Source organism: Diabrotica virgifera, chromosome 5, assembly GCF_917563875.1.
Source record: "Diabrotica virgifera virgifera chromosome 5, PGI_DIABVI_V3a".
NCBI lineage: Eukaryota > Metazoa > Arthropoda > Insecta > Coleoptera > Chrysomelidae > Diabrotica > Diabrotica virgifera.
The window spans coordinates 121,826,734-121,854,146 of record NC_065447.1 but is presented as its reverse complement, the minus strand read 5'-3'; the positions used below and the strand labels follow the sequence as shown (position 1 = coordinate 121,854,146).

The following is a 27,413-nucleotide window of genomic DNA, read 5'->3' as shown; positions in this document are numbered from 1 at the left end:
AATTGTAAGAAAAATTACGTGAAATTTTATTAGGTGGCTGTGAAAATATTTAATCAAAAATAATTTTTGGAAAAGAAAATACATCATACTCTAGTCTGATCCTTAATTTACTACTATTGGATGAAATATCCAAATAAATTCGTAGTTAAGGTTGTTGGTGCGCAAAATATTAATAAAAACATACAATATTCTACCTAGTCGGCTATGACACTAAATTTCCTTAAAAATTTGACATTTTACTATTTTTATAGATCCAGTTGCTTTGTTACCATTACTAATATGTATTTTTCAAAAATGTGCTACTATCAATAAGAATTTTTCATCAGAAATTCCCTGATAGACGACAACTAAGAAGAGAAACGTTTAAAAATATACTAGAACGGTTTCAACGGACTGATCACTTAGATTATGATAAATCTGGTCGAATAAAAACTATTGTAAGTGAAGAAAACAGCAATTAAATGTAATCCTTAGTGTCACTGAGGATCTGCATATTAGTAAAATCGTTCTTACAATCTAAGTATCTAGTCTGTTGAAACCCTTTTAGTATACTTTCAAAAGTTTCTCTTTTTGGTTGTCGTCTATCAGGGAATTGCTGATGATAAATTTTTATTGCAAGTAGCTCATTTTTGTTATACTCTCCTAGCACAAAGCCATTTTAATCCGTTCCTCATTAGAAAAATTAATATTAGTAATGGTATCAAATCAACTGGAACTATATAAATAGCATAATGTCAAATGTTTAAGCAAATTTTGTGTCATAGCCAACTAGGCAGAATTTTGTATGTTTGATTCATATTTTAAGCACCAACAACCTTAACTACGAATCTATTTAGATATCTCATCCAATATTAATAAATTAAGGATCAGGCTAGATTATTATGTATTTTTTTTTTCGAAAAATTACTTTTGATTGGATATTTTCACGGCTACCTAATGAAATTTTACGTAATTTTTGTTGCAATTAATGTTTGCTCAAAGAATGACGAATAACTTACAAATTAAAGAACTTAGGTATAGGGAATGCTTAAGAAATAAAAAAGCGCCATAAAATGTAATTTCATTACAATACTAAAATACAGGGTGTTCCATTTAAGAAAACTCAGAAAATACTCATTCCGACTTTCGACCCACCCTGTATACTAAAATTAAACATTTCGCTATACTATTAATGATTAACAGTAGTAGACTATACTAAAAATCGTTTGAATGTAAATAGAAAATTTGATGTCAAATCACTACAATTCTACAGGGTGTAGATTTTGCTACGAAATTAACAAAAAAACTTAATTAACTTTTAAACTACCTCGTATAATATTACAAAACCATATATTTTAAGAAAGGAAACATCGAGGAGAATCAAAAAATGTAAAAATATACAGGGTGTTCCATTTAAAAAAACATAAGTTTGTGTCACCCTGTCAATACGGACGCCCCTGTATATTTGAAAATATTTTTAAAATATGATACTATGTGTGGCCCAACTTTTACCTAAATAACTTTTTTTCGTATCTCTTACGACAAACGAGTAATTGGACTTTGTCACACTAATGCCCCACCCTGTATATATATATACTAATTTAAAAACAAAAATCGACCTGTCTGAGGATTTCTCTTCAAATTTGCCCATTCTCGAGATAATGAATTTATGCAAACGCAAAGGTCCTCACTTATACTACAGTGTCGCGCCCGCTTGATTAGCAATTAAAAAACAAAGGGGCAAAGGGGTTTTCGATATTTTATTGCAAAAAACTCTTCGGGATTTCATCAATCGATGTTTAAAGAATATCAACCTACCTTGGCAACATTGAAATGTTCAGTTAAATGTCCGATTCAGGGTTAAAATGGCCGATTTTGCAATTTTTAAATTTTTAATCGCTTATATCTCAAAAACTATTAACCTAAGAGAAAAGTCACTAAAGATCTTTTCTGTTTGGAATGATTCAAAAAACCTAAAAAAACTTTGTTCGATTGAAAAAAATAAATAAATTTAGGAAAAAACCCTAATTTTTACCCTCGCCTGTCAAGGTTTTATGCTGTTCAGAATCGCATGTCATTATACACCATCATCATCATCATCATTCTCTTTGCCTTATCCCTATGCGGGGTCGGCTTCCCTAATTGCATTTCTCCACACAATTCTATCTTGGGCCATATCAATGTTAATCCCCTTTACCAACATGTCCTGCCTTATCGTCTCCCCCCAGGTCTTCTTTGGTCTTCCTCTCCTACTCCTTCCAGGAATCTGCACTTCAGCTATTCTTCGTATTGGGTGGTTAACGTCTCGACGTTGAACATGACCAAACCATCTTAACCTATGCTCTCTCATTTTGGCATCAATTGGTGCCACACCTAGACTTCCCCTAATATACTCATTTCTAATTTTATCCTTCTTTGTCACTCCACTCATCCATCTAAGCATTCTCATTTCCGCCACATGCATTCGCTGTTCCTCTTTCTTTTTCACTGCCCAACATTCAGTTCCGTACATCATAGCTGGTCTTATGGCTGTTTTATAGAATTTTCCCTTCAGCTTCATTGGAATTTTTCTGTCACACAACACACCACTCGCTTCTTTCCACTTCATCCATCCAGCCCTAATTCTACTGCATGCATCTCCATCTATTTCTCCATTACTCTGTAATACCGATCCTAGGTACTTAAAACTATTGCTTTTTACAATCATTTCACCATCCAAAGATACCATTTTATTTGTAGTAGCTCCATCTTTAAATGAACATTCCAAATACTCTGTTTTTGTCCTACTAAGTTTTAAACCTTTTTCCTCCAGAGCTTGTCTCCACTGTTCCAGTTTTTGTTCTAAGTCTCTTTCACTATTTCCTACTAACACGACATCATCAGCATACATTAAGCACCATGGAATGTTACCCTGTATTTTCGCTGTTATCTGGTCCAAAACTAATGAGAATAAATACGGACTAAGCACAGAACCTTGATGCAATCCTACTTTCACATGAAATTTATCAGTCTCTCCCACACCTGTCCTAACACTAGTCGTTACTCCCTCATACATATCCCTCACAATCTTTACATATTCACCAGGGACTCCTTTCTTATTGAGTGCCCACCACAGAATCTCTCGAGGAACTCTATCATATGCTTTCTCAAGATCAATGAATACCATATGAGCGTTTGTTTCTTTACTCCTGTATTTTTCCATCAACTGCCTTATAGTGAAAATTGCATCTGTTGTTGATCTACCCTGCATAAAGCCAAATTGATTCTCGGATATTTCGGTCTCTTCACGTATCCGTCTATCAATTACTCTTTCCCATATTTTCATGGTGTGGCTAAGCAGTTTTATAGCCCTGTAGTTTGTACATTGTTGTATATCTCCCTTGTTTTTGTAAACAGGTACCAGTATACTGCTTCTCCATTCGTCTGGCATTTGTCCAACTTCCATAATTCTATTAAATAGACCTGCTAGCCACCTTGTTCCTGTCTCTCCCAATGCTCTCCATACTTCCCCAGGAATATCATCTGGTCCTACCGTTTTTCCTTTCTTTATTTTTTGAAGCGCTTGAGCCACTTCCTCATTGGTTATTTTGGTGACCATTGCTGCTACTGTCTCCGTTGACTCTACAGGCTGTCTGTCAAATTCTTCATTTAATAAGCTGTCAAAGTACTTTCTCCATCTCTTTTTGACATCCCTTTCGTGAACTAGTATTTTATTATTTTCATCTCGGATACATCTAATCTGATTAAAATCTTTTGCTTTCTTTGCTCTCTGTTTGGCTATTTTATATATCTTCGTTTCGCCTTCCCTGGTATCAAGTTGATCGTATAGGTTTGAATACGCTTCTGCTTTAGCTTTTGCTACTGCTACTTTCGCTTCCTTTTTGGCGACCATATAGTTTTGAAGATCTATGTCCGATCTGGTTTCTTGCCACTTTTTATATAATTTTCTCTTCTCTTTTATTTTTCCTTGTACTTCATTTGACCACCACCAAGTCTCTTTATCTTCAAACTTCTTTCCTGACGTTTTCCCAAGTATTTCAATAGCCGTCTCTCTAATAATATTGGCCATTTTTCTCCAAATTGTGTTAGGGCTTCCTTTCATGTTCCAACATATTTTTTCTACTATTCTTTCCCTGAATAGACCTTCCTTCTCATCTTTTAGCATCCACCACTTGATTTTTTGTGGTCCTCTCCGATATTTTTGTTTAGTTTCGCTTTTTACTTCGATGTCCAGAACAAGCAGCTTATGTTGTTGGCTTACTGTCTCACTAACTATTACCTTGCAGTCCTTGCATTCACGTATGTCTTCTTTCCTTATCATGAAGTAGTCTATTTGGGATTGATGTTGTCCACTTTTGTAGGTAATAAGTTGAGTTTCTCTCTTTTTAAAGAATGTGTTAACAATCGCCATATCCAATGCTGTTGCTAATTCTAGCATGTCATCTCCAGCTTCATTTCTAGTTCCAAAGCCTAATCCCCCATGTATTGTTTCATATCCTGTCTTGGCTTGGCCCACATGTGCATTGAAATCACCTCCTATTATAACTTTCTCCTCCGCTGGAATATCACTCAGTATGTCTCCCAATTGATCATAGAAAGCATGTCATTATACACATTTCTTCTAAATGATTTACTGAAAAACATACTTAAATTAAAACATTACAGGAGAAAGTTTATTTTACCCCTAAACTATGCACTTTTCGATTCACCTAGTAGATACCCGTGCAGGGCTTATGCCTGCCAGGTAATGGCTTTTAGCCTTGGTGTGCTATGGATTATCACTATACAAATTTCTGGCCTTACAGGAAGACCGTTAATCGGAGGGTTCACTAGCTCTTAGACTATAACCACATTCCACATCCACGGGCGCCCATATAAAAATTTTAAGGGGGGGCAGACGTGGCCATTATATTTTGTATACTTTGGATAGCCATATATAATTTAAAGCAAACGAAAAGCCAGGGGGCCACGCCCCCCCTGCCCATGGGTATGGGCGCCCATGTCCACATCCACATATGTATTATTAATATTATTTATAATCTAAAATAACATACAATATTATTAATTATTAATAAAGTTATTAATAAAATCATGGTGTTTGTTTTGAGAGTAAACTGAATGTAAGACCAAATACTTACAATGTCGGGATAGTATCATGTATCATGAAGTTTTTTCCTAGTTTTTCCTCGTGATTTACTATGGAATCACTAACACGAGAATTTTACTGTCACCATTGCATGTTTTTTTCAAGACATACCTCATGCTATGATTTTTTTTGTGACGGATATTCTTGAGTTAACGTTGCTTTCATGTGCCTAATCGAATGAACTATCTTTCAATAAAGTCGTCCCAGGAACGCAACTCATAAATATTGGCAATAGTCTTCTACTAAAGTCTTCTACTTTAAAATGTATATGTCTGAATTGCCGATATAAATGAGTCGGATTAAATTAAATTATTAGAAGAATTTTTTTTACTAACCAACAACATTTTTGTTTAATTTAGTAATATTTTGATAGGTAACGACGTCCGATGTGGACATCGAAACGTCAATCAAATCATTTTTTAAGTTAAATTGCAGCTTATTTCCCATTTAGAATAATAAATTACATAAATGCCACAAAGAAATAGCTTCAGAACAATATTAGTATGTATTCATTTAATGATATTATATTGTTAAGTTAAGGTAAATTAGTAAAATGCAGTATAAAACGATATGGATCTTTATTATGATTGTGATAATGATTGGCTTCATACGTGGCTGAAAAAAGAAACAAGCAGCTAAATTGACAAAATAAATTTAACAATATGTTAACCGATTAAAAAGAATTTGCATAGGCTTAAATCGCCAATTAAAAATTTGCTTTAATTGTACTTTACTTAAAAAAGGGCACTTTTAAACGACTTAAACTTTTCATAGCTGATGTCATGCGAAGTCTTGGAGCAAATCATATTTTGGCAATCGATGTTGGTTCCGTGGACGATCAAGATTTGACCAACTACGGCGACGATCTATCCGGATGGTGGTTATTGTGGAAGAGATGGAACCCTTTTACACAACCAGTGAAGGTTCCCAACTTGCCAGATATACAGTCTAGATTAGCCTACGTTAGCTGCGTTAGACAATTAGAGGTAACAATATCATAATTTCCTATATTTTAGATTTAATTGCTTTTTATGAAAATTGATCAAATGTATGATGGATAAGGTTGGTAAAGGATCTTGGATGCGTGATGGGATGCTGATACCCTGATCGTCCTAAACTCCGAGAACTCAGAAACTCTAGAAATAGAACTCAGTACGTGTCGCGTATCCGCTGGATGCACTGCGTAAAATGGATGTACGTGATGTATCCGACGAGATGGGTAAAAGACGAGTTCCTGGCGCCTCAAAACTGGGACAGGTCGGCTAAGGGAAGAAACCCCTACAGAAAATCAAACGGATCAATGGGCCTGCATCCCATTATCTGTATTCTTATACCGCAAAAAATCCTAATCCGCCTCAGAACAAGATTGAAAACTCAAGACGACAACAACAACAAAAAAGGACAGTGACTTTTGGTACATGGAATGTGAGGGGTGTTAGAAGTAAGATGGAAGAAATAATACGCGAAATGGACAAAACGAAAATAGATCTGATAGTGATCCCAAATCATGATTTACAATGTATAAACTTTGCGAATCATGATTTGGGACTTACAATGTGTATACATTGTAAATCATGATTTGGGAGTGCTCTTCAAACATTCAATATGTCTTGGTTTGTTTATTTCTAGTGTATCTTTATTGTGATTTATTTATGTAGATATAATATAATGCATGGTAATATTTCAAAAGTGAAATAATAAATAAAGAAAAAAAATAAAAAACTACAATAAAGTTATATCAATAAAATTTCTCGTTAAACACTAGATGGGGTTCAATTCTTAATTATATTAATAACATTATTGTCTAAACGTGCTTTACCGATGCTTATAGTCATATAGAGGGAGACAATTGTACCTAAATATTCACGGAATGTTAAACAGAACTGCCTGGGTGATGAAATATTTTGGATAAAGTTGCAAAAAGTAGCAGTTGTGCTAACACCAATAATTGTGAAATGGATTAGGTACGTTATTGAAAGGCAATATGTTTAAAATATCCCAGTTTGTCGAGGCATTTGAGGATACAGAAAATATTTTTACCGAGTATATTCCATTACTTCCAATCAGTAAGTCTGAAGAAAAGGAATGCTTATCTAAATTAGAAAATAGAAAAAAATGGCAGTGAAACCTTTGCACTAAGCTTCAAACTTACCTGATTCTTCTGTAACAGGACAAAGAATCAGTGGTGAAGAGCATATATTAGCTATGCAGTGTATAGACAAGATATTAACCAATCGTCCCAAGTTTATTGACAAAAAAGAAAATATTTGTACAGAACTAAGAAAGTTCTGTGCAAAAGCAGACCTTTGGTCAATGGATTTTCTTAAAATATTAAGCAATTACAATACTGCTGTTAACAGCTTCCTACGCTGAAACAGAGCGCAGTTATAGCACATACCCTTTCATACATAATAAAAGGAGAAATAGTCTGACTATACATAGAACAGGGAAGTTAATGTATAATAGTTCATAATGAAAAACTCCTAAAAGAACATAACCATGGAAAAATGGTATGTGATGAGATTCTTTCTCATCTGTTGGAACCAGTTCAAGCCTCTAGATCTATATCAGAAAATGAATGATTTAGCGAGATGGAGAGAGACTCTTCATTATATTCTCTTCATAATTCAGAGTCCAGCTTGCGTGAAGAAAATTTCTCCGACTTACAAGAATAGACTCTTATTTTTATATATTTTATAATTAATTCCTAAGAATTTTTTAGTTTCTTCAGTTATTATTAGTTAAGCAAAAAGTTACTGCTTTAATACGATATAGGAATACAGATTACCTGAAGTAAGTTCCTATATAATCAATTTTGGTTTATTTATTGTAATGTTATCTTTTTTATTTTAATATTTTTTTAAATAAAATAACTTTTTTAGTTTTAATTATAATGACTAATAACAGATATTCAGAGTACTTTTTTTAATTAAGTTAAATAAATTTTAAAAGTATTTTTAGATATAGTCTAAGAGCTAGTGAACCCTCCGACTAACGGTCGTCCTGTAAGGCTACAAATTTTTCTAGTGATAATTCATAGCACACCAAGGCTAAAAACCATGACCTGGCAGGCATCAGCGGTGCACGTGTATCTACCAGGTGAATCGTAAAGTGCAAATTTAGGGGGTAAAATAAACTTTCTCCTGTAAGGTTTAAATTTAAGTATGTGTTTGAGTAAGTCATTTAGAAGAAATGTGTACAATGACAGGCTATTCTGAAGAGCATAAGACCTTGCCAGGCGAGGGGAAACATTAGGGGTTTTTCCTAAAATTATTCTTTTTGCATCGAACAAATTTTTTTAGGTTTTTTGAATCATTCCAAACAGAAGTTAATAGTTTTTGTTATATAAGCGATTGACAATTTTGAAAATTGCGAAATCGGCCATTTTTAACCCTAAATCGGACATTTATCTAAAAATTTCAAAGTTGCCAAGGTAGGTAGATATTCTTTAAACATTGATTGATGAAATTCCAAAGAGTTTTTTGCAATACAATATCGGAAACGCCTTTGTTTTTTAATTTCTAATCAAGCGGGCGCGACACTGTAGTAAAAGTGAGGACGTTTGAGTTGGCATAAATTCATTATCTCGAGAATGGGCAAATTTCAAGAGAAATCCTCTGACAGGTCGATTTTCATTTTTGAATTAGGACTTTTTGGCATATATATAATACTAGTGACGTCATCCATCTGGGCGTGATGACGTAATCGATGATTTTTTTAAATAAGAGTAGAGGTTGTGTGATAGCTCATTTGAAAGGTTATTTAATTCTCTATTCAGTAATATAAACATTAACATAATTATTTATACAGGGTGTACAAAAAAATTTGTTCTTCTATTTGTCAAATTTAATCAAAATTAATTTAATAAAAAAAATTTTTTTGTACACCCTGTATAAATAATTATGTCAATGTTTATATTACTGAACAGAGAATTAAATAACCTTTCAAATGAGCTATCACACAACCCCTACTCTTATTTAAAAAAATCATCGATTACGTCATCACGCCCAGATGGATGACGTCACTAGTATTATATATATGCCAAAAAGTCCTAATTCAAAAATAAAAATCGACCTGTCTGAGGATTTCTCTTGAAATTTTCCCATTCTCGAGATAATGAATTTATGCAAACTCAAACGTCCTCACTTATACTACAGTGTCGCGCCCGCTTGATTAGCAATTAAAAAACAAAGGGGTTTTCGATATTTTATTGCAAAAAACTCTTTGGGATTTCATCAATCAATGTTTAAAGAATACCATGTACCTTGGCAACATTGAAATTTTTAGATAAATGTCCGATTTAGGGTTAAAAATGGCCGATTTCGCAATTTTCAAAATTTTCAATCGCTTATACAGGGTGTCCCGAAAAGATTGGTCATAAATTATACGACAGATTCTGGGGTCAAAAATAGATTGATTGAACCTCACTTACCTATATACAATAGTGCACACAAAAAAAGTTACAGCCCTTTGAAGTTACAAAATGAAAATCGATTGTTTTTCATATATCGAAAACTCTTAGAGATTTTTTATTGAAAATGGACATGTGGCATTTTTATGGCAGCAACATCTTAAAAAAAATTAAAGTGAAATTTGTGCACCCCATAAAAATTTTATGGGGTTTTGTTCCCTTAAACCCCCCCAAACTTTTGTGTACGTTCCAATTGAATTATTAGTGTGGCACCATTAGTTAAACACAATGTTTCTAAAACTTTTTTACCTCCTAGTACTTTTTCGATAAGTCAGTGTTTATCGTGATATTTTGAATATTTGTCGAATCCACCACATATTTGTATATGGTTAAGTACGGTTATAGAGACCTGTTAATAATCTGAAAATTTATTTATAATTTACATTTTTAGGTATATTTTGAAAAAGAAGCTACATCTCGAAAAAAGGTGACTTATAAAAAAAAGACTAAGAGGCAGAAGTCTTAAAAACACTGTGTTTAACTAATGGTACCACAATAATAGTTTAATTGGAACATACACAAACATTTGGGGGGGTTTAAAGCAACAAAACCCCCATAAAAATTTTACGTAAATATATTGAAAAAGAAGCCGCATCTCGATAAAAACTGGCTTATCGAAAAAATACTAGGAGGCAAAAAGTTTTAAAAACGTTGTATTTAACTAATGGTACCACAATAATGAGTTAATTGGAACGTACACAAAAGTTTGGGGGGGGGGGGGTTTAAGGGAACAAAATCCCCATAAATTCTTTATGAGGTGGACAAATTTCACTATAATTTTGTTTTAAGATGTTCCTGCCATAAGAATGATACATGCCCATTTTCAATAAAAAATCTCTAATAGTTTTCGATATATTGAAAACAATCGATTTTCATTTTGTAACTTCAAAGGGCTGTAACTTTTTTTATGAGCACATTTGTACTAAGGTAAGTTAGGTTCAATCGAACTATTTTTGACCCCAAAATGTGTGGTATAATTTATGACCAATCTTTTCGGGACACCCTGTATAACAAAAACTATTAACTTAAGAGAAAAATCATTAAAGACCTTTTCTGTTTGGAATTATTCAAAAAACCTAAAAAAAATTGTTCGATGCAAAAAGAATTAGGAAAAACACCCTAATCTTTCCCCTCGCCTGGCAAGGTATTATGCTCTTCAGAATCGCCTGTAATTGTACACATTTCTTCTAAATGACTTACTCAAACACATACTTAAATTTAAACCTTACAGGAGAAAGTTTATTTTACCCCCTAAATTTGCACTTTTCGATTCACCTGATAGATACACGTAGATATCATAGAAGCTCCGGAAACTCCAATACGGATTCAGATGAACCGACAAATCCGGGAAGTAGGTACACGTAGGCTAAAAATATCAGACATACTCGAAAAATATATTCTCTCCCAAAGGGTGAGTTAATTGGCGTTTGTCAATGTCTGCTGAACAGTGACAAAATAATCTGCAGCATGTCACCAGAGTCGTAGAAACATGGATCATGATAGAAAAGACAATAAACCTCATTAATACTTTTGAAAGAAAGATATTAAGGAGAATATTGGGACCCATTTGCGACAATGGTATACGGAGAATAAGGTTCAACTACTAGTTATACCAATATTACAAAGAACCCTCTACAACAAAGTATTGTCGCGTGCTTACGGTTAAAATAATAGGTACTCTCGGTTTGTTTATACGAATTTATTTATACAAGTTACGAATTTATTTTACAGACTCTAGCTTAAACTAAACTCTATTTACAAAATTCGCTCCTATATAAACACCAGCCGTTATTTCTCGAAGATTCTGCCCATCTCTAGTTATTGTCGCGACATTCGGAGAGTTGCTCGTCTTCCGCCCCGCTGCATCGCGTCTTATCCAGAAAGATCGATGTGGATCTGCGTGTGTGGAGATGGGACCTGTTATACGAGGGTCGGTCAAAAGTAATCTTTTGTTACAGTATGCAAAAAATACAAAGATTGCGCTGGGCAGGTCACCTCATAAGAATGGACAATGACAGAACACCTAATAAGGTGTTCTGTCATTGTCCGGGACAGGTCCGTGCCAGGGCCCGACTTAAGCTGTAGAGCCATAGGAGAGATATCACCAGAGTTGAAAAAGAATTGGATAGATGAAGAATTAATTTATTAAATATACATTAGAAAAATTTTATCACCAATTAATAAAAACAATATTTGTTTAAAAATGAAAAACCATTTTCAATTTCGTTGCAAAACGAAAATACAGCCGAACCATATTCCAGTCCAATCAGAGAGTGCTGCAAGCACCTCTACCGGTTTCGAAACTTATTAGTCTCTCATCAGGAGGCACATATGCTGCTCTCCCTGATCCAACCAAAACAAACCCCAGCGTGCAGTCCCGAATTGCAACGAACGAAATGGCATAGATGCCCTAGCGGCAACTGCTAGCAAAAGACTAAGTTTTCACTCTAATGGCATATAACATATCCCACCAGAATGAAAACAATGGGAACCTTCTCTGGTTACACCTCCGAGGCTTCTACAATTTGCAAGCCATACGGATGCTGAGACTAAGGAAGATGAGGGAATTCTACAATTTACAATTCACGTCACATCTGCTCAGCGCGGTAAAGTTCCAACGAGACTGGTTCCCTTCATACTCCACACAGAGTAAATGTAAATCAAAAATGAAAAACCATTTTCAATTTCGTTGCAAAACGAAAATACAGCCGAACCATATTCCAGTCCAATCAGAGAGTGCTGCAAGCACCTCTACCGGTTTCGAAACTTATTAGTCTCTCATCAGGAGGCACATATGCTGCTCTCCCTGATCCAACCAAAACAAACCCCAGCGTGCAGTCCCGAATTGCAACGAACGAAATGGCATAGATGCCCTAGCGGCAACTGCTAGCAAAAGACTAAGTTTTCACTCTAATGGCATATAACATATCCCACCAGAATGAAAACAATGGGAACCTTCTCTGGTTACACCTCCGAGGCTTCTACAATTTGCAAGCCATACGGATGCTGAGACTAAGGAAGATGAGGGAATTCTACAATTTACAATTCACGTCACATCTGCTCAGCGCGGTAAAGTTCCAACGAGACTGGTTCCCTTCATACTCCACACAGAGTAAATGTAAATCAAAAATGAAAAACCATTTTCAATTTCGTTGCAAAACGAAAATACAGCCGAACCATATTCCAGTCCAATCAGAGAGTGCTGCAAGCACCTCTACCGGTTTCGAAACTTATTAGTCTCTCATCAGGAGGCACATATGCTGCTCTCCCTGATCCAACCAAAACAAACCCCAGCGTGCAGTCCCGAATTGCAACGAACGAAATGGCATAGATGCCCTAGCGGCAACTGCTAGCAAAAGACTAAGTTTTCACTCTAATGGCATATAACATATCCCACCAGAATGAAAACAATGGGAACCTTCTCTGGTTACACCTCCGAGGCTTCTACAATTTGCAAGCCATACGGATGCTGAGACTAAGGAAGATGAGGGAATTCTACAATTTACAATTCACGTCACATCTGCTCAGCGCGGTAAAGTTCCAACGAGACTGGTTCCCTTCATACTCCACACAGAGTAAATGTAAATCAAAAATGAAAAACCATTTTCAATTTCGTTGCAAAACGAAAATACAGCCGAACCATATTCCAGTCCAATCAGAGAGTGCTGCAAGCACCTCTACCGGTTTCGAAACTTATTAGTCTCTCATCAGGAGGCACATATGCTGCTCTCCCTGATCCAACCAAAACAAACCCCAGCGTGCAGTCCCGAATTGCAACGAACGAAATGGCATAGATGCCCTAGCGGCAACTGCTAGCAAAAGACTAAGTTTTCACTCTAATGGCATATAACATATCCCACCAGAATGAAAACAATGGGAACCTTCTCTGGTTACACCTCCGAGGCTTCTACAATTTGCAAGCCATACGGATGCTGAGACTAAGGAAGATGAGGGAATTCTACAATTTACAATTCACGTCACATCTGCTCAGCGCGGTAAAGTTCCAACGAGACTGGTTCCCTTCATACTCCACACAGAGTAAATGTAAATCAAAAATGAAAAACCATTTTCAATTTCGTTGCAAAACGAAAATACAGCCGAACCATATTCCAGTCCAATCAGAGAGTGCTGCAAGCACCTCTACCGGTTTCGAAACTTATTAGTCTCTCATCAGGAGGCACATATGCTGCTCTCCCTGATCCAACCAAAACAAACCCCAGCGTGCAGTCCCGAATTGCAACGAACGAAATGGCATAGATGCCCTAGCGGCAACTGCTAGCAAAAGACTAAGTTTTCACTCTAATGGCATATAACATATCCCACCAGAATGAAAACAATGGGAACCTTCTCTGGTTACACCTCCGAGGCTTCTACAATTTGCAAGCCATACGGATGCTGAGACTAAGGAAGATGAGGGAATTCTACAATTTACAATTCACGTCACATCTGCTCAGCGCGGTAAAGTTCCAACGAGACTGGTTCCCTTCATACTCCACACAGAGTAAATGTAAATCAAAAATGAAAAACCATTTTCAATTTCGTTGCAAAACGAAAATACAGCCGAACCATATTCCAGTCCAATCAGAGAGTGCTGCAAGCACCTCTACCGGTTTCGAAACTTATTAGTCTCTCATCAGGAGGCACATATGCTGCTCTCCCTGATCCAACCAAAACAAACCCCAGCGTGCAGTCCCGAATTGCAACGAACGAAATGGCATAGATGCCCTAGCGGCAACTGCTAGCAAAAGACTAAGTTTTCACTCTAATGGCATATAACATATCCCACCAGAATGAAAACAATGGGAACCTTCTCTGGTTACACCTCCGAGGCTTCTACAATTTGCAAGCCATACGGATGCTGAGACTAAGGAAGATGAGGGAATTCTACAATTTACAATTCACGTCACATCTGCTCAGCGCGGTAAAGTTCCAACGAGACTGGTTCCCTTCATACTCCACACAGAGTAAATGTAAATCAAAAATGAAAAACCATTTTCAATTTCGTTGCAAAACGAAAATACAGCCGAACCATATTCCAGTCCAATCAGAGAGTGCTGCAAGCACCTCTACCGGTTTCGAAACTTATTAGTCTCTCATCAGGAGGCACATATGCTGCTCTCCCTGATCCAACCAAAACAAACCCCAGCGTGCAGTCCCGAATTGCAACGAACGAAATGGCATAGATGCCCTAGCGGCAACTGCTAGCAAAAGACTAAGTTTTCACTCTAATGGCATATAACATATCCCACCAGAATGAAAACAATGGGAACCTTCGAACCAGATGTGACGTGAATTGTAAATTGTAGAATTCCCTCATCTTCCTTAGTCTCAGCATCCGTATGGCTTGCAAATTGTAGAAGCCTCGGAGGTGTAACCAGAGAAGGTTCCCATTGTTTTCATTCTGGTGGGATATGTTATATGCCATTAGAGTGAAAACTTAGTCTTTTGCTAGCAGTTGCCGCTAGGGCATCTATGCCATTTCGTTCGTTGCAATTCGGGACTGCACGCTGGGGTTTGTTTTGGTTGGATCAGGGAGAACAGCATATGTGCCTCCTGATGAGAGACTAATAAGTTTCGAAACCGGTAGAGGTGCTTGCAGCACTCTCTGATTGGACTGGAATATGGTTCGGCTGTATTTTCGTTTTGCAACGAAATTGAAAATGGTTTTCATTTTTGATTTACATTTACTCTGTGTGGAGTATGAAGGGAACCAGTCTCGTTGGAACTTTACCGCGCTGAGCAGATGTGACGTGAATTGTAAATTGTAGAATTCCCTCATCTTCCTTAGTCTCAGCATCCGTATGGCTTGCAAATTGTAGAAGCCTCGGAGGTGTAACCAGAGAAGGTTCCCATTGTTTTCATTCTGGTGGGATATGTTATATGCCATTAGAGTGAAAACTTAGTCTTTTGCTAGCAGTTGCCGCTAGGGCATCTATGCCATTTCGTTCGTTGCAATTCGGGACTGCACGCTGGGGTTTGTTTTGGTTGGATCAGGGAGAGCAGCATATGTGCCTCCTGATGAGAGACTAATAAGTTTCGAAACCGGTAGAGGTGCTTGCAGCACTCTCTGATTGGACTGGAATATGGTTCGGCTGTATTTTCGTTTTGCAACGAAATTGAAAATGGTTTTTCATTTTTGATTTACATTTACTCTGTGTGGAGTATGAAGGGAACCAGTCTCGTTGGAACTTTACCGCGCTGAGCAGATGTGACGTGAATTGTAAATTGTAGAATTCCCTCATCTTCCTTAGTCTCAGCATCCGTATGGCTTGCAAATTGTAGAAGCCTCGGAGGTGTAACCAGAGAAGGTTCCCATTGTTTTCATTCTGGTGGGATATGTTATATGCCATTAGAGTGAAAACTTAGTCTTTTGCTAGCAGTTGCCGCTAGGGCATCTATGCCATTTCGTTCGTTGCAATTCGGGACTGCACGCTGGGGTTTGTTTTGGTTGGATCAGGGAGAGCAGCATATGTGCCTCCTGATGAGAGACTAATAAGTTTCGAAACCGGTAGAGGTGCTTGCAGCACTCTCTGATTGGACTGGAATATGGTTCGGCTGTATTTTCGTTTTGCAACGAAATTAAAAATGGTTTTTCATTTTTGATTTACATTTACTCTGTGTGGAGTATGAAGGGAACCAGTCTCGTTGGAACTTTTCATTCTGGTGGGATATGTTATATGCCATTAGAGTGAAAACTTAGTCTAATATTTGTTTAATTTGTATTCTGAGAACGATTTTCCAAGTGGAAATCGAAACATAAAAAAAACTTATTTTAAAGTAAAATTGTGGCTTATTCCCAATAAAAATAGTAATTTGACCAACGCAATTATTTATAATTCCTTGGTCACAATTCCTGGAGACACGCCTCCAAACACTAAAACAATGTGTAAGAGAATTAAGGCTTTCGAGCTGTGAACGTACGGCCGACTGTTAAGGATATCGTATGACAAATGACGCAGGTTTACAGTGTCTAAACCAATAGAGGTTCTGAACACCGTAAAAAGGAGAAAATTTGAGTACTTTGCCCACGTAATGAGAAGTCTTAAATATGAATGACTATGGTTTGTTTTTAAACCAGGAGGAGTAAACTAAAAATACAGATTCACACCCAAGAAAGTCACTAGAAAAATCACCAAATACATCTTCTTTTTTGGTTGATCATATCGGCCTTCGACGGTAATCCATAAATATTATATTATACTAATACGTCGCTAAAGAGTTCTAAAAACAACTGTTTTTTTTTAATAAAAGTAGACAAAAAATCTAATAAAGGATCGTTTAAACACAGCGATAAATCAAACAACTTATCAAGGTCAATCGAGTTGTTGCAACTTATCATTGTGTGTAAACGGTGCATCGCACGACTTATCAAAGTTGGAGTTGGGTTGAGGTTGGTATCGGATTGCATCAACTTATCACAAGGATCGAGTTGTTTTAATTTATCGTCGTGTCTAAACGGTACAGCGATTTATCATTGGACTTGGGTTGCATCAATTTAGGAAAATCTTACAGAATTAGAATTTATTTACATATCCAATTAAATAATGTACAGGGTGATTGATTAGTGGGGTAAAGCTACGTAGATCCGTTATAGTAATAAATAGCAATAAAAGTTAATAACAAAAATTGTAGCCAACTTTGAGATTCACATTTATAAAATTAATTAGAATGTTACATAGGGTGTTCGATAACATAGTGGCAGACCAAACTTAATTTTTTTTTTATTGGAACAACCTGTATTTTATTTTATATTCAAAATCTTCTTAACTTCGCCATTACAAATGTATAAAGGATTGTTATGTTATACAGGGTATTTTACAAAGTTATAACCAATTTTATATGAAAATTGTAACAAGTTAACTCATTGTATAAATAAAAATAAGCACAAAAGCAATGGATTATTGATGCCATTTTTTTATTTATTATCAAAATTTTCATAAATTATTATTCTTCTTCTTTTTGTATAGACATGGCTGTCTGTTTTTTCAATGTGCCTCTAGTAAGTTGTCGTTCCATCGTTTTCGTGGTCTTACCACTGATCGTCTGCCTATTGGGAAACCGTCTCTCGCTGTCCTGACTACTCTGTTCATTCCATTCGGCTTATGTGGTCATTCCATTCTATTGTTCTGTTTCTTACCCTGTCTTCTGTCGTATATCTGCACTTTTAGCTCTGTCCCATAGAGTCTCACCATCGATTTTTCGAAGGGTTTTCATCTCCGCTGTTTCGAGCAATCTTTTTGTCCTCTCTGTGTCGGGTCGTGTTTCTGCCGCGTATGTCATTATTGTTCTGATGACTGTTTTGTAAATTCTGCCTTTCATATCTTTTCCAATATTTTTATTTCTCCATATTGTGTCATCCAGGCAACCTGAATTCAGGCAAATCTTTCATTATGCGTTTAAATTTCTCAAAAATACTATTAGTTTTCTCAGGATTCCATAGTTCTACATTCTACAGTGTGGCAAAACCAAATAGAATAGATTCATTATTTCGTAAACCGACGACTAAAAAATCCGGAAACAGGTCGATTTTTATATTTAAATTATGATTTTTTGGCATTTACATACTAGTGACGTTATCCATCTCGAAGCTAAAATAAAAAATATACATGCGGACCAATGTAAAAAAGGTCATTTCATTGTTGTCTTCTTACCGGCGTGAGAAATACAAAATAAGATTTACTATTTTATTTGGACATAAGCCACAATTCGAGTTTGAAATCAAGTTTACTTGACGTTTCAACTTTCACTTCGGAAATCGTTATCAATATAAAAAAAAACATTCATAAATTAAAAATTTAACTTTGTTTCTGGTGAAGCAACGAAGTTGGAACAAGCAGAATATTATAATTGTCACCGGAAATCGAAAAAGGTAACGCACAACTTGAAAGAACTTATATATTTCTAACTTCGTTTCTGGTGAAGCAACGCAGTTGGAACAAGCAGATATATTATAATTGTGTCACCGGAAAGCGAATATGGTAACGCACAACTTGGAAGAACCTATAGTTTTCTAACTTCGTTTCTGGTGAAGCAACGCAGTTGGAACAAGCAGACAATATTATAACTGTGTCAGCGGAAAGCGAAAAAGGTAGTCCCTGAAAACTATAGGTTCTTCCAAGTTGTGAGTTACCTTTTTCGCTTACCGGTGACACAATTATAATATATCTGCTTGTTCCAACCCTGTTGCTTCACCAGAAGCGAAGTTAGAAAACTATAGGGTCTTCCAAGTTGTGAGTTACCTTTTCACTTTCCGGTGACACAATTATAATATATCTGGTTGTTCCAACCCTGTTGCTTCACCAGAAGCGAAGTTAGAAAACTATAGATTCTTCCAAGTTGTGCGTTACCTTTTTCGCTTTCTGGTGACACAACTATAATACATCTGCTTGTTCCAACTCCATTGCTTCACCAGAAACGAAGTTAGAAAAGTATAGGTTCTTCCAAGTTGTGCGTTACCTTTTTTGCTTCCCGGTGACACAATTATAATATATCTGCTTGTTCCAACTCCGTTGCTTCACCAGAAGCGAAGTTAGAAAACTATAGGCTCTTCCAAGTTGTGAGTTACCTTTTTCACTTTCCGGTGACACAATTATAATATATCTGGTTGTTCCAACCCTGTTGCTTCACCAGAAGCGAAGTTAGAAAACTATAGGTTCTTCCAAGTTGTGCGTTACCTTTTTTGCTTTCCGGTGACAATTATAATATTATATCAGCTGCTTTTTCCAACTGTGTTGCTTCACCAGAAACAAAGTTAAATTTTTAATGTATGAATGTTTTTTGTTGATATTTTCAACTCAGGCGCTCCAAAACCAACAAACCACTCGCAAACCCGTCCAAATACGTATTGCGAACCATCAAAGCTTTTGTTGAAAAACCGACAGAAGTTGACGTGCCTGATCCCTTAATCACGCATTTTTAATTACTTTTTCTTTTGCGTAGACAGACGAATAGGGAATGTTGTATACAAATTAAAGTACGGTAATGGTACTTTTTAATAGTGATATAAAATACAGGGTATCCCATTTAAATTTTACTGAAAAAATAATGTACCTACCTACTTGAGTTTTAACTCACCCTTTATTAGATATAAAGTAAATTAGCAATATCAATAATTTTTAAAAATTTTGACAATAAATAAAATATGGCATCAATAAACCATTGCCGTTGTGCTTATTTTTATTTATAAAGTGAGTTGAACTTGTTACGATTTTCATATAAAATTGGTTATAACTTTGTAAATACCCTGTATAACATACCCAACCTTTATATTTTGAAAGTAACAGGATCTATTTGTTTACGATGAAAACTAGTTATAATTCATTGAAGGGTCTAAAAGGGTCTAAAGCATCGTTTAAACACAACGATAAGTCACAGCAACTAGTTGTGATGACAAGTTGAAACGCTGTTTAGACGCTGCGATTCAATGCGATACCACCTTCAACCCAACTCCAACTTTGATAAGTTGTGCGATGCACCGTTTACACACAATGATAAGTTGCAACAACTCGATTGACCTTGATAAGTTGTTTGATTTATCGCTGTGTTTAAACGATCCTTAATGTACACAATGGTCCCCTCTTCAACTTGTTGTGGTCAACTTATCGCAGCGTCTAAACAGCGTTTCAACCTCAACAAATAAAGGATCGTTTAAACACAGCGATATATCAAACAACTTATCAAGGTCAATCGAGTTGTTGCAACTTATCACTGTGTGTAAACGGTGCATCGCACAACTTATCAAAGTTGGAGTTGGGTTGAAGGTGGTATCGCATTGAATCGCAGCGTCTAAACAGCGTTTCAACTTGTCATCACAACTAGTTGCTGTGACTTATCGTTGTGTTTAAACGACCCTTTAAGGATCGTTTAAACACAGCGATATATCAAACAACTTATCAAGGTCAATCGAGTTGTTGCAACTTATCATTGTGTGTAAACGGTGCATCGCACGACTTATCAAAGTTGGAGTTGGGTTGAGGTTGGTATCAACTTATCACAAGGATCGAGTTGTTTTAATTTATCGTCGTGTCTAAACGGTACAGCGATTTATCATTGGACTTGAGTCGTATCAATTTAGGAGAATCTTACCGTATTAGAATTTATTTACATATATAATTAAATAATGTACAGGGTGATTGATTAGTGGGGTAAAGCTACGTAGATCCGTTATAGTAATAGATAGCAATAAAAGTTAATAACAAAAATTGTAGCCAACTTTTAGATTCACATTTATAAAATTAATTAGAATGTTACATAGGGTGTTCGATAACATAGTGGCAGAAATCATAGAGCAAAACAGCGAAACCAAACAAGTTTGATTTCTCCGCTCGCACTCTTTGTTATTTTTCCGAAAAATGAATCTCGATGTCCTGATATCTGAAGTGTTTCAAAAAAAGCTGTTTTTGAATCAGTAAGATTCCCTATTCAGATGACGACGATGGCTTTTTAAATTTATAACTTTATGCAATTTTATAATTAAATAAATATTATGTAACTTAATAATTATTATTAGTTCTACGTTCTACAGTGTGGCAAAACCAAATGGAATAAATTGATTATTTCGTAAACCGACGACTAAAAAATCCGGACATATTTTTAAATTATGATTTTTTGGCATTTACATACTAGTGACGTCATCCATCTCGAAGCTGAAATAAAAAATATACATGCGGACCAATGTAAAAAAGGTCATTTCATTGTTGTCTTCTTACCGGCGTGAGAAATACAAAATAAGATTTACTATTTTATTTGGACATAAGTCACAATTCGAGTTTGAAATCAAGTTTACTTGACGTTTCGAGTTTCACTTCGGAAATCGTTATCAGTATATAAAAAAACATTCATAAATTAAAAATTTAACTTTTGTTTCTGGTGAAGCAACGCAGTTGGAACAAGCAGAATATTATAATTATTGTCACCGGAAAGCGAAAAAGGTAACGCACAACTTGAAAGAACTTATATATTTCTAACTTCGTTTCTGGTGAAGCAACGCAGTTGGAACAAGCAGATATATTATAGTTGTGTCACCGGAAAGCGAAAAAGGTAACGCACAACTTGGGAGAACCTATAGATTTCCAACTTGGTTTCTGGTGAAGGAACGCAGTTGGAACAAGCAGATATATTATAATTGTGTCACCGGAAAGCGAAAAAGGTAACGAATAACTTGGAAGAGCCTATAGTTTTCTAACTTCGTTTCTGGTGAAGCAACGCAGTTGGAACAATCAGATATATTATAATTGTGTCACCGGAAAGCGAAAAAGGTAGTCCCTGAAAACTATAGGTTTTTCCAAGTTGTGCGTTACCTTTTTCGCTTACCGGTGACACAATTATAATATATCTGCTTGTTCCAACTCGTTGCTTCACCAGAAGCGAAGTTAGAAAACTATAGGGTCTTCCAAGTTGTGAGTTACCTTTTTCACTTTCCGGTGACACAATTATAATATATCTGGTTGTTCCAACCCTGTTGCTTCACCAGAAGCGAAGTTAGAAAACTATAGATTCTTCCAAGTTGTGCGTTACCTTTTTCGCTTTCTGGAGACACAATTATAATATATCTGCTTGTTCCAACTCCATTGCTTCACCAGAAACGAAGTCAGAAAAGTATAGGTTCTTCCAAGTTGTGCGTTACCTTTTTTGCTTCCCGGTGACACAATTATAATATATCTGCTTGTTCCAACTCCGTTGCTTCACCAGAAGCGAAGTTAGAAAAGTATAGGCTCTTCCAAGTTGTGAGTTACCTTTTTCACTTTCCGGTGACACAATTATAATATATCTGGTTGTTCCAACCCTGTTGCTTCACCAGAAGTGAAGTTAGAAAACTATAGGTTCTTCCAGGTTGTGCGTTACCTTTTTCGCTTCCCGGTGACACAATTATAATATATCTGCTTGTTCCAACTCCGTTGCTTCACCAGAAGCGAAGTTAGAAAACTATAGGCTCTTCCAAGTTGTGAGTTACCTTTTTCACTTTCCGGTGACACAATTATAATATATCTGGTTGTTCCAACCCTGTTGCTTCACCAGAAGCGAAGTTAGAAAACTATAGGTTCTTCCAAGTTGTGCGTTACCTTTTTTGCTTTCCGGTGACAATTATAATATTATATCAGCTGCTTTTTACAACTGTGTTGCTTCACCAGAAACAAAGTTAAATTTTTAATGTATGAATGTTTTTTGTTGATATTTTCAACTCAGGCGCTCCAAAACCAACAAACCACTCGCAAACCCGTCCAAATACGTATTGCGAACCATCAAAGCTTTTCTTGAAAAACCGACAGAAGTTGACGTGCCTGATCCCTTGATCACGCATTTTTAATTACTTTTTCTTTTGCGTAGACAGACGAATAGGGAATGTTGTATACAAATTAAAGTACGGTAATGGTACTTTTTAATAGTGATATAAAATACAGGGTATCCCATTTAAATTTTACTGAAAAAATAATGTACCTACCTACTTGAGTTTTAACTCACCCTTTATTAGATATAAAGTAAATTAGCAATATCAATCATTTTTAAAAATTTTGACAATAAATAAAATATGGCATCAATAATCCATTGCCGTTGTGCTTATTTTTATTTATACAGTGAGTTGAACTTGTTACGATTTTCATATAAAATTGGTTATAACTTTGTAAATACCCTGTATAACATACCCAACCTTTATATTTTGAAAGTAACAGGATCTATTTGTTTACGATGAAAACTAGTTATAATTCATTGAAGGGTCTAAAAGGGTCTAATGTACACAATGGTCCCCTCTTCAACTTGTTGTGGTCAACTTATCGCAGCGTCTAAACAGCGTTTCAACCTCAACAAATCACAGCAACTTGTCATCACAACTAGTTGCTGGACTTATCGCTGTGTTTAAACGCCCCTTAAACCAATAGAGGTTCTGAACACCGTAAAAAGGAGAAAATTTGAGTACTTTGCCCACGTAATGAGAAGTCTTAAATATGAATGACTATGGTTTGTTTTTAAACCAGGAGGAGTAAACTAAAAATACAGATTCACACCCAAGAAAGTCACTAGAAAAATCACCAAATACATCTTCTTTTTTGGTTGATCATATCGGCCTTCGACGGTAATCCATAAATATTATATTATACTAATACGTCGCTAAAGAGTTCTAAAAACAACTGTTTTTTTTTTAATAAAAGTAGACAAAAAATCTAAAGATTAAAGGAATAACACATCAAACACAAAAATCGCCGATATAACTTAATTAACCTATGAAATTCCAGTAGTGTTAAAATTTCATAAATGTCATTAGTGTCAAAATTTGATAATAGTGGAGTAAAGGACCCCGTAACACTCCTTATGGAAAAGTGGTCCCGGTCAAATTTAACGAAACTTCAGTCAACGATAGTTCTCAGTGAGTAGATTAAAAAGTCCATGGCACCTAGCTCTGAAAAACTATTATTCTCGAGCTACAGCCTTCTGAAATTCTGGAATTCAGGTACTCGGCTTACGTTAAGTGCTCTAATTCACGGTCAAGTTAATAGTCCAGGGTAATAAGGTTTTTCCATGACACTTGAACAGCCAGGGTACTGAAGCGTTTTTTCGTCAGGTAATACCTATAAGAGCAAATTGTAACTATTTCCTGCGTAGGATCTGGCGGCCATTTTTATTTATAAACAATTAAGTGTCAAAAAAATGACATTTTTCAGTTATTTTTCAAATCAATGGAAAACAGGGAAACTTATGGTTTTCTTAGTACACACATCTTCGAGTGCATGGAAAAATCTTTAAAATGACGTATTACAAAGTTTGATGTACTCATTTATTGTTAATATAATTGCGAAAAAAGGAATTGCAAAAAAATATTTTCGCAATAACTGTTGTAAAAATTAGTGTACAGCTTTGGAATTTTTTCCAAATAAGAGTTCTTTGGTGCTTAATATGTGATAAAAATTTCAAAGCGATTTATTCAATTGTTTAAATTTTGGCCGCATATGAAATGCCTCCCGAAAAAGGGTTTCTTACCTGTCTCTAAAATGGTCACATACGAATTGCCTCTCAAGCTTTAAATAAATTACATGCTTCTAATCTTTATGTGAACGTGAGACGTTGCCACATCTTCATCCCTTTGTAAATTTTTGGCAAAATTGGTATTTTGTTATTTAATTTATTTTATTTTCAACCTTTATGTATTAAACATTATTGACACTAGGCTAGGCGGTATTTATAAATTTCATCTAACTTATACATATGTAATTAGTTTTATAACCATTATAATATATTTTATAATAACCATTATTTTTTGTTATTAATAATTTAACAAAAAATACAAAAACATAATAAGTATTTTATATATTTATTAAAAATAACATCACAAAAAACTTATTTGTAAAATATTACAAAATGTGTAGGTATAGAAATATAAAATTACAAAATATTTTTCCTAAATTTATATGATACTACTTTGACAAATTCTAATCTATTTATGTATTTTACATTCTCTTAATTCTAAAATTTTTTCATTTAGAAAATTTATTTTTGCTGTACTTTCCGCAACAATTTTTTTTGGTGTCGAAACAGAATTCATTTTAATGTAGGTATTTATTTGAAATTCTAAAATTATATCAATAAAATTATTAATGGAATGATCTAAAACTTTCGCATGGGTTTGTGGTTCTTTGTAAGGATGAAGAGTGTTTAGCCCAAACTTCATCCCTTTTTCACATCCCTGGGTTTTCACAAATGCTTTGCAGGTTTTTTAGTTCACGTCCACCGTTTTACTGTATCTTTGGCCAACATTTTTTGAAAACCGAATGTAAAACCATCAATTGATAGTAATGGTTTGCCCTTTTGACTGACACTTATCGTTGATTCCATTATTTCGGATGTTATGACTTAAACCAGAGGTGGACAAAGGCCCGCAGGCCGGATGCGGCCCTTTTGCTTACTTTATGCGGCCCGTTGAAAAAAATTATTTTTAATCTCTTGTGCGATTTTGTTGAAATCAAATCTACAGAATTAGTGTGCATAGTGTTCATATAAATAATGAAATATATAAATAATATAGGTATTATAATTTCGAGCAGCCCTAACCATTTCCCTACTTTAAAAGAACTTAAAAGAGCAGCAGAAAACTTGACAAAAACTTGAATAAACAACAAAATATTTTTACCCAACAAAGTATTATCGGGAAATCTACCACAAAAGCAATTTATGTTATTGCACACGAAATTGCTAAGTTCTATAAACCGTTTAATGAATCAGAATTTGTTAAGCAATGCATGGTAAAAGTCTAGGACCTAGGAGATATGTTGTCCTGAAAAGAAACATATTTTTGAAAATGTAAGCCTTTCGAAATTTTTTCAGGAAATTTACTTGACCAGCTAAAAACAAAAATTGCTGATTTTACATATTGTTCTCTGGCTTTAGATGAGTCCTGTGATATTGCTGACACAAGTCAATTATTAATATTCATTCGAGGCATTAACAAGAAATGTGAAATTAGCGAGGACGTTCTTAGTGTGCATCCTATGAAAGATACAACTACCAATGAAGACTTCTTTATCGCTGTTGAAGAGTGTTCAGTTAAAGTAAATTTAACTTGGAACAAAATAGTAAGCATTTTACTACGGATGGTTCTCCTAGCTTAACAGAGAAAAATGCGGGCTTACTAAAAGGAACGAGCGACGAAGTAAAAGAGTTACAGCCAGAAAAAGATATATTATTTTTACACTGCATTGTGACAACAGTTGTGAATTTTATCCTGGAACGTGCCTAAAATCATCAACAGTTTGTTGAATTTTTGAGAGAAATTGAAAGTGACTTTTACGAAATTCCTTATTACACCGAAGTGAGATGGCTTAGCATCGATAAAGTTTTGGACAGGTTTCAATAGGTTTGTTCTAGCATCAGCTTCAAACGGTTTGAAACCATCAGCGAATAGTGGACCAGCGCGAGTAGAGGGGATAGCACTGGTGACTGTATTATGTTCTCTCACTGACCAACTGTTTGCTGACGGTTTCTGACTAGTTTGACTGTTTGCTAGAACAAACCTATTATTAATTTAATTGATAAAATAGCCTTTTTGTCAATAAAAGAAAAACTACATAATTTTCCTGAATAACAAAATAAGGCATGGCTAAACGATTTCTCATTTTCTGTAGATATCGTAAAATATTTGAATGAACTAAATAATCTACAAGGAAAAAACCAGTTCGCTTTTAATATTCACTCAAACGTCAAACAATTTATGACAAAACTCAATTTATTTGCTGAAAACTTTAATAAGAAATTACTAAATCATTTTCCCCTTATTACAAACACGACGAGAATAATTGAAAAATACTGATTTTCTTAAATATAGTGCAATAATCAGCTGCACCAACTCGTACTTATCATTTCTAAGTATGTGCTCCAAATATGCTGTCTGTCTCCTTTTATGGTGGTCACAAGTTCTCTTCCCATTGTGTGTAACACCATTTCGTTCGCAATATTATCGGTCAATGGTATTTTTAAAATTCTCCTAAAACATCTCAAAATCTACCACCTTTCTCATTTAGTCAACATTAATAGTGCAAGCTTCGGCACCATAAAAAAGAATAGAGTGGATATAACATTTTACCATCTGATATCGGATTTGTAGATTGAGTCTTTGGTTATCCAAAAATTTCCTCATATTAAAAAAAACTGCTCTTGATTGTTCTATTCATAATCAAATTTTGGATTTAGATCTTCCGTAATCCAGACTCCTAAGTATTTAATTTTGTGCACTTGTTCAATATCTCCATTTTTTATCCGGATCTTTTTTATGACTAAATAATATATTGGAAAAGACTGCAAGACTTGTACACACTTCTAAATAAAATAGGT

The 27,413-nt window shown here is 35.2% G+C and overlaps 1 protein-coding gene across 7 annotated transcripts in view; it reads left to right on the top strand.

The window, feature by feature from the left end:
- Nucleotides 1-27,413, top strand: part of LOC126884349 (neuropathy target esterase sws) — a 1,280,173-nt gene that overhangs the window by 997,377 nt on the left and 255,383 nt on the right. For all 7 annotated transcript variants that reach the window (XM_050650280.1, XM_050650276.1, XM_050650273.1 and 4 more), the window contains one exon: nucleotides 5,900-6,111. In XM_050650280.1, the coding sequence (XP_050506237.1) occupies nucleotides 5,900-6,111 (212 nt within the window). The remainder of the gene's footprint in view (nucleotides 1-5,899; nucleotides 6,112-27,413) is intronic.